At 54.1% G+C, this 11154-nt stretch overlaps 1 protein-coding gene across 1 annotated transcript in view; it reads right to left on the bottom strand.

The window, feature by feature from the left end:
* Positions 1–874: 874 nt before the first annotated feature.
* The window catches only part of SPNS3 (sphingolipid transporter 3 (putative)), a 41484-nt gene continuing 31204 nt past the window's right edge, over positions 875–11154 (bottom strand). The window contains exons 9-12 of the mRNA XM_023530368.1: positions 8777–8842; positions 2563–2661; positions 2249–2420; positions 875–1281 (exon numbers count right to left, since the gene is read on the bottom strand). Of these exons, the coding sequence (XP_023386136.1) occupies positions 1193–1281; positions 2249–2420; positions 2563–2661; positions 8777–8842 (426 nt within the window). The 3' untranslated portion in view covers positions 875–1192. The remainder of the gene's footprint in view (positions 1282–2248; positions 2421–2562; positions 2662–8776; positions 8843–11154) is intronic.

The following is an 11154-nucleotide window of genomic DNA, read 5'->3' on the forward strand; positions in this document are numbered from 1 at the left end:
GGGGAGGGCTTGGATCGGAGATAGGCGTGGGCTGAGCTGGAGAGTCCAGCTCCTGGAATTTATCCCATCCACCAATAAGGCACAGGGAGGACACCACAGAGGGCAGGGATGGAGCAATCAAGGGTGAGGAGGTGAGTGTGAGGCTGGGTCTCTGCTCTGCCCACAACTGCTGGGAGTCAGACACAGCCTGGCACAGTGAAGAGGGTGATCAGCAAGTGAACGAGTGATTGCCTGGCTGGGCACCAGGGGAGGGGGAGAGAAACTCATGCTCACAGGCGGAAATAACATGCCACCCCACTGCTGCCCGCCTAGAAGCTGTCGATATCCTGCAGGGCCCGCTGTGCCCAGCTGCTCTGAACCCAGTGGCAAATGTGAGTCCCACAGAGCCAGCCCTCCCCATGGATTATGCTGGGGTCAGAGCGTGGGCTGTAGGGGGTGGGGTGCAGCGGAGGGCACAGCCAGGAATGCCCATGCACAACCACGTGAGTACCCCAGCATCGTTCGTCAGCAGCTGGGTCTGTGGAGGGTTGAGCACTCCTCCATGTAGTTCCTTGGAATTTGAAGCCACACCCCAACACCAGCACCCTAGCAGAATATCTCCAAGACTACGGATTCAGCTCCCACCTTTTGTTCAGAGGATAAATTCACACAGAGGCTATCCTGTGCCCCCCTGAGCCTGCAGAGTGGGGAAGCTGAGTTACGGTGGGATGTCCAGGGTTAGGATGATGCCTAGAGACCCATCTGAGCAGCTACCTCAGTTTCCCCACTTCAGGGGCAGCCCCGCATCCTTGGCCAGGACTGCCCACCTCTTCCTCTCCTGCTTCTACTCCCAGCACAGGCGCCTCAAGGCTATAAATAACATAACAGTCCAAAGGCCAGAAATCCGTGGGCTTGTATTGGCCATACTTTAATTGGGGCCCACCGGCAGCCAGGCTGAGAACTCCAGGCTGGAGTAGCCTCGTGCGAGGTGCAGGCACAGGCCCAGGCCTCCCACAGAGGGTGCTGACAGCTCAATTCCCAGTCCAAATGCAGGTACTGCCAGATCTCTAGCTGGGAGCGAAGAAGTGGCAGGTGCAGCAAGCCAGAGTCCCTGAGCAACAGCCAAAGGTGAGCAGAGGCACTGACACTGTGGAAGCCAATGGGAGGGGTGCAGGCAGGGTGAGTGGGATCTCCCCACTGCAGGGCAGGGGCCTCAGGGGTCCTCTGTGGAGGTCCGGGTTCCGGAAAGCAGGCTTAGTCTCTCCATGTCCTTGCTGTCTACTTCCTTGCTGTCTGGTATCCCTGTGGGAGGAAAGAGGCTCAGTCAGCCCCAAAGAAGACAAAGGTGCTCTGGGACCAGGCCTGGGCAGTCTGTCAAGAAATCTTCTAGCTTCCATTTTTAAAATAAATTCCAGATCCAACCCCTTCTCCCTACCTTCAATGCCATCACCATGGTCCCAGCCCCACTGCTCTCCCTTGATAGCTGCAGAGCTTCCTATGGTCTCTCTGCTTCAACGCCAAGCTCCTACAGTCTGTTCTCGACATAGCATCCAGAGTGGTGCTTTTGCAATATAAAACAGATGCCTTGGGACTTTTCACAGTGCTCCCATCTCACTCAGAGTTAAAGCCACACGGTCCCTACAAGGGCTCCCCGAACTCCCCATACTCTGGCCCCATTACTGCCACCTTCATCTCTATCCTCTTGCCCCTGCTCCAGCCACACTAGCCTCCTTGCCGGTCCTCAAACACATCAGGTACATTCCCACCTCAGGGCCTTTGCACTACCTGTTCCCTCTGCAGGAAGCACCTTCCCCAGAGAGCTGCATAGCTCACTCCCTCACCTCTTCCAAATCTCTGTTTCAGCGTCACCTGTGCTGTAAGGACCTCCCTCACCATCCTTTCAAAAATTGCCCCTACCTGCTCCTCTCCACCCACTTTCCTGCTTTATGTCTCTCTGCAGCACTTATCATCTCAAATATACCCTATCTTTTCCTTTTTCTGTTGTTTTGTTTTGTTTTGTTTTGTTTTGTTTTTTGTCTATCTGTGCCTTCTAGAGCACTGGCTCCATGAGGGCTTGGACTTGGCATTCACTCCCCAACATCTGCAACCTTGCCTGCCTGGCACATAACAAGGGCATAATAACTATTTTTGAATGAATGAATAAATAATTGAACAAGTAAACTGGCCAGGGGCTCAGGGGGTGGCCAGTGTTCCTTGCTCCTACAGAGTTTAGCTCTGACTCCGGCATGGGTAAGAGAGGTAGGGGTACCTGTGTCAGGCTGCCTGGCCTGGTCCTGGTCTCCTTCCAGGTGCAGTGCAGCCAGTAGGAAGCAGCCGCCCCCCAGGGCGATGACGAAGGTGCAGCACAGAAAGCTCTGCTGAAGACTGAGGAAACGTTGCAGGTAGGAGTCGGGGCGCCTGGCTCGCAGGGCGCTGGAGATCTACAGAGGAGGGAGGCTTGGTCTGCCAGGTCCACCAGACCAGCCTCTAGGTCTCACCATGTGTAGGTCCCCACCCCCCAGACCTTCCCCACCCCCCACACACTAGGGCATGCCTGCAGCTCAGCCGCCCACCCAGCCTTACAAGTCCAGTGAGATAGGGGCTGCCAGCGTCTCCCAGGATGTGGCCCACTGTGATCTGAAGCGCCTCTGCTGTCCCTCGGCATCTGGGCACCACCACTGACTGCAAGACACAGGAGCACCAGGGGAACTCCCCAAGTGAGGGCAAAGAGTAGATGCCCCTCATAGCCAGCCCCTGCTCCCCATTTGCCAAGGACTTGCCTGGGGGTGTGATAGGTTGGCCAAGAGAGTAAGATAAGAGGGAGTCAATGACCCCAATGCCTGAAGCCCCACCACCAGAATGTCAGACCCCTCCAAGTCTCAGGAAGTCTCCCCAGTCCCCCAGGATGGGGCTGCCAAGTCCCCTGACGAGGGATACCCCTGTTGAAGGTTTGCTCTTGAACCAAGTGGGAACCAGGCATGGCTGTGACAACAGTGATGGGGCTGGGGTACCCCAGCTCAGGGACCCAGGAGTCAGTAGTGCAGGCTGGTAGGGTAAAGAGTGGGTACCAAGCCAGGTGTCTACATGTGTGGGCACTGGGTAGGATGGTACAGACAGCTCACCCCTTCTCTCAGGAAATTCAAGCCCCACTGGACAGACACCAAGGCAGGCTTGGTTGACTCCACGGAAGAGAGTGGGGAGGTTAGAAATATGAATTCTGGAGTCAGATAGTCGGTGTTCCAATCCCAGATCCCCACTCAATAGCTGTGTGACCGGGCCAGGTGCTTCGCCTTTCTGTGCCTCAGTCTCCTCAACCCAAAATGGAGATAAAAACTATACCTACATGGAGGGTTGTGCTCATTATTATTCTTCATCTGGTATCTGGAGCTTTATGTGGACATCAGACAGAAATAATGCCCCATGATTCTAGGAGGCAGAATGCTTCCAGGCATTTGAGCATGCTATGCTTTCTGCCTGGCAAGCCTTCCCCTCTCTGGTCCAGCTGGAGCATCCTTATTTGGCCTTCAGGATTGACCTTTAGGTCATCTCCTCTGTGAAGCCTTCCCAGAGTTCAAGGGTCTACCCTGAGCTCCCACAGCCCCTATGTGTACCCCTAAGTGGACACATGTCCCCCACAATTGGGACAGTTCCCTCTTTGCTTCTTACCCTTACATTATCTTGGCAGCAAAGCTCCTGTCTTATTTCTCTTGGGCTCCCTGGGGTACAGCAAGGTACCAGGTACAGAAGGGACTAGCTGAGGGTATGCCAACTAAATAAATCAAGTAGAACCATCTGGGAGACTGGTCCCAGGAGAAACCCTGCCAGAACCCAGGGCTGCAGCAGGAGGGGGTGGGGTGGAGGAAGGGGTTCAAGCAGAAGCCACAGGTCACACTGTCCCTACAGGGCACTCACAGGAGAGCTTCCCACCACATAGCCTTATCCCCAAGACCTAAATGTCCACAATCTGAGCCCATCAGAGAATAATAATGATAATAATTATTAAATGTATTAAATGCTTCCTGCATGTTTTTATATATCATATGTATATATATTTTATATATCTATTTAACCAAATCATGAGAAAGATACAATTATTATCCACATGTTATAGGTGAGGAAATCTTCCACAGGAAGGGTAACTTGCCCAGGATTGCCCAGCCAGGAAACTGCAGGGCTGCGGGCTTTGATTTCAGGCCTTCTCCCTCCATGGCCTGGCCTTTTGACCACTCTGCTGCTGTGAACAAGGAGGAATCTTTCCAGGAATGTTTACATGTTTGTTCTAGAACATTTGGAAAATAGAGAGAAGGATAAAAAGGGCAAGTTCATCCTTAGCCCTGCAAACAGGTAACTGGCAGGGAGATTAGGGAAGGGCATTAAGGGCAGGGGAGAGTGTGAGCAAAGGTGTCCCTTTGTGAGCAGGAGCCACAGGGGATTTGTGAGAGGGGCCTTGTGGGGGGGCAGGGCAGAGTGGCAGGAATCACTCCTATGGGTAACTAGCTAGTCCCAGAGTCACTGGTGCTGAGCTACTCTTTCTAGGTGGCGAGAGAAGCTGGGCCTCCCACCCATCACCACCACCTGCCAACAGGCCTAAGAAGGAACTGACCACAGCTCTGCATCTTCCCTAAGCTCTTCCTTCTCACCCCATAATGTTGTGATTACTCACTGGTGGTTCTGGGGAAAAGGGCAGGGCCTCCTAGAGGATGGGACCTGAGTGTCCAAAAAGATGGTTCCATCTTCCCCTCCCAGGAATGCCAACCAGCTGGGCCAACACCAAGCCACTGCTGCCAGTGGCAGAAAAGGTAAGTCTCCCCCAGTCTGTTCTGGGTCCGCATTGTGTCTCCACATAATCAGGGGCCACAGCTGGGCCCACCAGCAGGTGGAGAGTCCAGCTGGTAATTTTAGAAGTGAGAGGCTTTTGGGTTCCCAAAACTCCAGGCTTGCTCTATTCTGAGACAAAAACACCTCTGTTTTTGACTTTCTCTTCTTAGAAGAGCTATTCCCTTTATAGCCTGGGGCATAACCAGCGCCAACCACGGGCCTACAGAAAGTCAGAGTGGCAACCACCAGGTGCAGACTTCCTGGCAGCCTGCCTCTTGCAATCCCCACTCAGTCCTCATACCCAGACACCCCTGGGAATGTGAGCAGACAGCTATCTGGGGGGCAGAAAGCAGAGCAGGGAAGAATTGAGACAGGGTCAGCAGGAGAAGAGGAGGGTGATAACTCTTCAGGGGGTAGGAAGAAATCTGCTGAGGAGGAGGGAGATGAGCCTGGCAGCTGGATTCCAGAACCCCAGAGGACAAATCTGGGAGAGGGAGTGAGCTCCCCTTCTGCTCTATTCCCCACTCCTGGGGTGAAACTGGCTCTGGGGTACCCCGAGTGGAGCCCAGAAAGATAGGAGGGTTGGAAGGCAGGTGGAGACACCATCAATAGATTCGGGGAGGCAGAGATCTCAGCCTGAAGAGATGCAAGCCCAAGAGACACAATGTCAACTTTCCAGGAAACACAGCCTTCTGGGGTCCAGCCAGGCTAGAGGGAGCTTGCTAGATCTGAAGTTGTTCCGGGCTGTGATGGAGCCAGATCCTTTCACCAACAGAGCCACCAGGAAACAGGGGCTATCTGGAATTCGGGGAGGAAGCTCCTTGTCAGAGGGTATGTGAACAATGGGATGAACAGTGCTCATCAGAATTTTGCAGAGGATTCATGGAATAGGGAGCTGGCTGCGCTAGACCAGTGGTCCCCAAGTATGCTGTGAGAAACATCTACATAAGGATCACATGGGAAGCTCATTAGAACTGCAGATCCCTAGACCTCAGCATAATCCCACTAAATCAGATGCTGAGGATAGAGAGCCTAGAAGCTCAATTTGCAACAAGCTCCCCAAACCTGAATCAATAAAGTTTGAGAACCACTGGACCAGAGAGAGAGCCTCTGAGGTCTCTTCTCCAGAAAGAATCTGGCTTCTCCTACTTGTGGCTAAGCGATCAAAGAGAGTAGTGCCCCTGAGACAGGACTGACACGGAGGCCAGAGAGGCCTACACCGACTCCTCAGGCATATGTATGATGAGGGTAGCACAGCGGTCCCCAATCTTTTTGGCACCAGGGACTGATGCTCCTATGAAAATTTAATGCCTGATGATCTGAGGTGGAGCTGAGGTTGTGATGCTAGTGCTGGGGAGCGGCTGCAAATACCGATGAAGCTGGGCTTGCCTGCCGCTCACCTCTTGCTGTGAGGCCTGGTTCCTAACAGGTTGGGGACCCCTGGAATAGCAGATATTAGTTAACTTGTCATTATAGCCTGGGAAGCACAATCGAGGGCCTCCTCACTCCCTAGAACGTGCCTGATTAGACTGCCTGTGCCTCAGGAGCAAAAGTAAGCCAGCAGGTGGGACCTTTCTGCACTTCCTGGCACACCCATGTCCCCACACAGTTCCTGCCTCCATCCTATTCTAGGCTGCTTCCCCCCAGCCCCTTCACCCGCCACTCCACATCCTCCTGGCCCTCTCTCCACCTTTCCCTCCTTCCCGCCCCTGGAGGCTACTCCTGCCTCATCTCCTGAAAAGCAACACCAACTCCTGCCAATTCCAGCTCCCATTTTCTCTCTCCTGTCTCCTCAGCACATCTTCCTGTGTGCGTGGTCTACACTGCAGGTCTCCTTCATTCCCTACTCTTTCCTCACCCTGCTCCAAGCTGGAGTCTGCCCCTCCATTCCACAGACCAGGTACTCACAGCCTGCCTGCCCCTCATCTGCATTTGGCCAGAGGCCACTCCCTCCTTGAGTGTCCCCTCTCTGCCAGAGGACTAAGCTCCAAGGGCTGCAAGAACTAGTCCAGCTCCCACCACCAAAGTATCCAAAAGCAATCTTTCATTAAGGGGCTTAAAGAAGGTAGGAAGGAAGGGGGGCGTGACATAAAACCTTCCTGGGGTAGCGGGCCTTGCTAAGCTTTGGGAGCTGGAGGCCTCTGAGCCAGGGAAGAACACCAGGGAGCACCAAGTGGTCTGAATCATGGCCAGCCGGCCCCCTGGGCAGCTCCAGATGGCTCCCCAGCAAAGCTAGATGGGTCAAACTATGGCTGAGCAGCCCCACAGCCCTCCCCTTCTCCCCGACCTCTGCCCCAAACATACACACAGCTCTACAAAGAGCCTGTTCAGCCAGGTTAATCATTCTTTCAAACACAGACACTGTGGGGGACACAGGCGCGGTCTTCACATATCTGTGAGGCTGTCATGTGGAAAAGGGAGCAGCACAGTGGGGGGCAGGCGGAGGAAGCTGCAGGTGGCAGGTTTCAGCCCCATCTGAACCATCTGAGAAAAGAGCTATGTTAGAGTTAGGGGCTAGTTACCTGTGCCTAAAAGTAGGCAATTCCACTAAAGAAAATGTTTGTCGACACTTTCCTGCTTCCCCATTTACTGAGCGTTTCCTGCAGTCTCTCTCGCAAACCCTGCCAGGCCGGTATGATTAGCCCTTTTTATAGACAAGGAAACTGAGGCCCAAGACATTCAGAAGGTCTGTAGCCAAGTATGGGCAGGTGTCCAAGTTTTCTGTCTGGAGAAAGAAGAGAAGACCTGCCAGCCCTGCTGCTGATACACCCACTCAAGACTCAAAGACAGAGTAGGCCTGTCTGCACCTGCTGAGCCTGGCCCATGGGAAGCGGGCAGAACAGCTAGATAGGAAGTAAGCATCCAATCACAGTAATATTCAAGCAGGCCTTGTTGGCTAATTAAATGACTGCATTTCCCCACAGCCCTTTCATTCTCAGATTCTAGGACTCTAGGATATCTCTGGGAGATGAAAGATGAGAAAGTAGAAACCTCTGACTAGCTATCAGCACCCTGGCCAGCATTCTCTGTGCCAGCCACAGGGCAAAAGCTGCACCCGTATCATTTCATTTCTTCCTCACAATAATTCATCAGGCATTTTCATACCCATCGCCACATGGGGAAACTGAGGCTCAGAAACACAAAGTGAATTGCCTAGGTCACATAGCTAGTAACTGACAGAAATAGGGCTAAAATCCAGGTCTGTTTCCTGAATCCAGGTTTGTGCCCCAGCTACACCATCCTTAGGACAGCTCTTAGCCAATTGCCAAGCTGCTGTTTCCCTTGTGCCCAGCACTGACCTGTGCCAGCCTGCCAAGAGGCAGGAGGAGGGCTCTTGTGGTCCCCCTAGGTCTGAGACTCTGTGTTATTCACAAGGGCACAGTCCATCAGTGTTTAAAGCCCTTCCCTGCATGTCTCCGAGAAGGAGGCAGGGAGGTTGGACTCTGGACCTAGTGAAGTTATGTGGTCAGGACAGCATCAGGCCTCATTATAGCCTGAGCTGGCCCCCTGGCTTGAGATGGGAGCTGGGGCGATCTAGACTCACCTGGGCTCAGTGGCTATAGCCCTAAAGTCCAGCATGCCCAGAGTGGGGGCCAAGGAGCTCGCTTGCTGAAGAGCGTAGTCAAGAAAGAGGGGAAGAGGGAGGGAGCCCTGGAGTCAAAAAGCCTGGGCCCCAGTCCTGGCTCGGTGCCTTTGCATGTTGTGTGACCTCGGTCTAGGCACCTGCCCTCTCTGAACCTCTATCTGCTCATCTGCAAAATGGGAAGTGATGGTCAGAGGAGATGTTTGAGAGTGTCAGGGGGCCCCTGGTCAAAGACAACTGTTCAGTTACCTTGGTTCCCTACCCCAGGGATCTCTGAAGCCCCTCCCAACCTCTGGGCCACTCAACAGCAGAGGTCCATCCCTGAGCTGAACAGACTTCAGCTCCCACTGCTCAAGAGGCCCCAGGACCAGCCCCCACTCTGACCCCCACACCTACCAGCAGGATGTCTGCAACCACTGCCCAGTTGCAGGACAGAAGCAGCTCCCCAAGGGCCAGGAACACCTGTGGACAAAGGGAGGCCAGGGTGAGGCTCCCCGGACTTCAGTCACCCACCCCTCCCAGCACTGACTCTTCCTGCCTGTGGAGAGGGAGACTGAGGCTCCACAGAGGAAAGCACCAAACTCATTGGGTAGACGAGGTCTAGAACTTTGTTTCCAGTTGCAGCAGCCTCAAAGGTGGGTAGATATTCCCATCTAGGCAAGCTGGCAGCCATGACTCGAGGGTGGTGACAGGGCCCACTCAGGCCTGAGAACAGTACTCTCCCTGATGGATGGCCCCCAGAGTCTAGCTCCTGAGGTCACCTGGGGAGCCCAGGGAGGAAGCAGCCAAGACACCCAGTCCACTTTTAAAGGCAGGGAAACAGACTTGAAGAGGAGAAAAGCCCAGGGACTACTCAGAGCTTACCCACCCCTTCTCTGTGTTCTCCTAAGGCTTGAGCACACTGATAAGGTGCCTACTGTGTGCCCCCTTCCCCCACCCTGCCCAGATGTCTGCTGGTGACTGGAGGCCACTGCAAGCCTGTCTCTCCCAGCTCCCTGAACCCCTGCCTCATGCCAAAGGATTAGGACAATCCTCATTCCACTTACTCAAGAAGAGTTTAATGAAGCAAGGAAAAAAAAAGTCTTATTTCTGCGAGTTTCCAAGAGCTTATGGCTGGAGTGGAATTAGTCATTCCTGGAGTCACGGGGCTGTGCCCTGGGCAGCCGAGGCCCTGACTCCCAAAGGCCCATAAGCACCCAGGGCAGAAGAACCAAAGGACCATTGCCTGCACACCTGCTGCGTGCCAACCATGTCCAATCTTGTCACCCATCTAACCTCTCAGCCACCTTATAAGGCAAATATTATTAAACCCATTTCACAGACGAGGATACTCAGGCCCAAGGTAATATATCAGGCCACTTTCTGGCAAGCCTCCCACCACTGTGGCTGTCCCTTTGAAAGATGAGGAACAGGAGGCTGTGATGGGGAAGACTCTATAAAAATTTCAGCAGCCACAGTGCCCAGTGAGGCTGGCAGGAAGGAAGTCAGAGGAAAGCCCAGGACGAGGAGGGCCTCCAGGCGGAGGTGGCACTGACCAAAGCCTTGAAAGGTAAGTAGGATCAGGATGGGCTGAGAAAAGCCCCAAGGCCATGCCAGGCAGAGGATCCATGAGAGCAGAGGCAGGGAGGCTGAAATGCACCCACCATGCTGGTTGGGGCAGAAATATGGCCCAGTGCAATGGAGAAAGAGAAGAACCCACTGAAGAGAAAGAGCAGCTGTGTGTGTTCTCAGTCTAAGCAGTCCCTGGTTCTCTGCGCCCGAACTGTGGAACCCTTGAGGGCAGGGTGGGTAGGCACCCACAGGGGTGGGAATCAGATCTGCTGGCAGGTCAGGTCTCAGGTGGGGCCCAGACAGTCCACAGACCCACATTCCAGCCTGACAGGATCTGTCACCCCAGCTTCTTGAAGCCACATGAAAGCCCGGGCCAGGCTCACACCCACCTTCCCCACACATTCCAGCCACCTCCAACTGGACTGCCAGGCCACTCCTCTCCTCACACCTCCAGCTTGTGGCTGTCTTTCACTCCAAATAGTGGGTAGCAGCCACTGGAAGCCATGCATTCTGCTGGTGCTGCAGCTTCCCATTCTGTCTCTCCCTGCTCCCCCACAGCCACAGGACATACTGAAATACACCTTTTCCTTCCTCCAGCTGGAGCAGGGTGGATCCTGACCCCAAAATAGAGCCGATCAGAGGGAGGCTGCAGCCACAATGGTGCCTTTCAGGCTGAACAAGCTGCCGAAGGATGCCAGATTTCCTAGGACACACCTGGAAACCAGCCTCCAGCCACAAATCCTCATCTCCACAAGGGAGGTGCCCGCTTTGAGCGGCAGAGGGCCTGGCTGGGAAGAGGCCACCTCTCAAACCAGTAATTACAGAGTCTCCTGAGGGGGCTGCTCAAGGAGGGGCTCTCCAACGAAGGGGTGTGACCTCCCAAGGAGGACAGGGCCGGCCCCACCCTTCCATGCTGGGCAACCCGAGGGAGGCCACCCTCCTCTGGGCCTTGGTTTCCCCAACCGTACAACAATGGGGGTGGCCCAAATGCTCTGCCAGGAATCTCCAGCACCAACAGCCTGTGCTTCTAAAGCTGTGACTCTCGCTTGGCACTACTCATGTTCCCCACAGTGTGTGTGCAAAGGAGTCTTAGAGTTCAGGGGCTTCCATGACCAATTCAGACTTGGTTCCTCAATTAAATAACTGAACAAACTAACTAAAAGAGCCGTGGCTTGAGATAAAGTCACCATGAAGAATTTATCTGACTGTTTCTAGCTACTCCT

Source organism: Pteropus vampyrus, unplaced genomic scaffold (assembly GCF_000151845.1).
Source record: "Pteropus vampyrus isolate Shadow unplaced genomic scaffold, Pvam_2.0 Scaffold50, whole genome shotgun sequence".
Taxonomy (NCBI): Eukaryota; Metazoa; Chordata; class Mammalia; order Chiroptera; family Pteropodidae; genus Pteropus; species Pteropus vampyrus.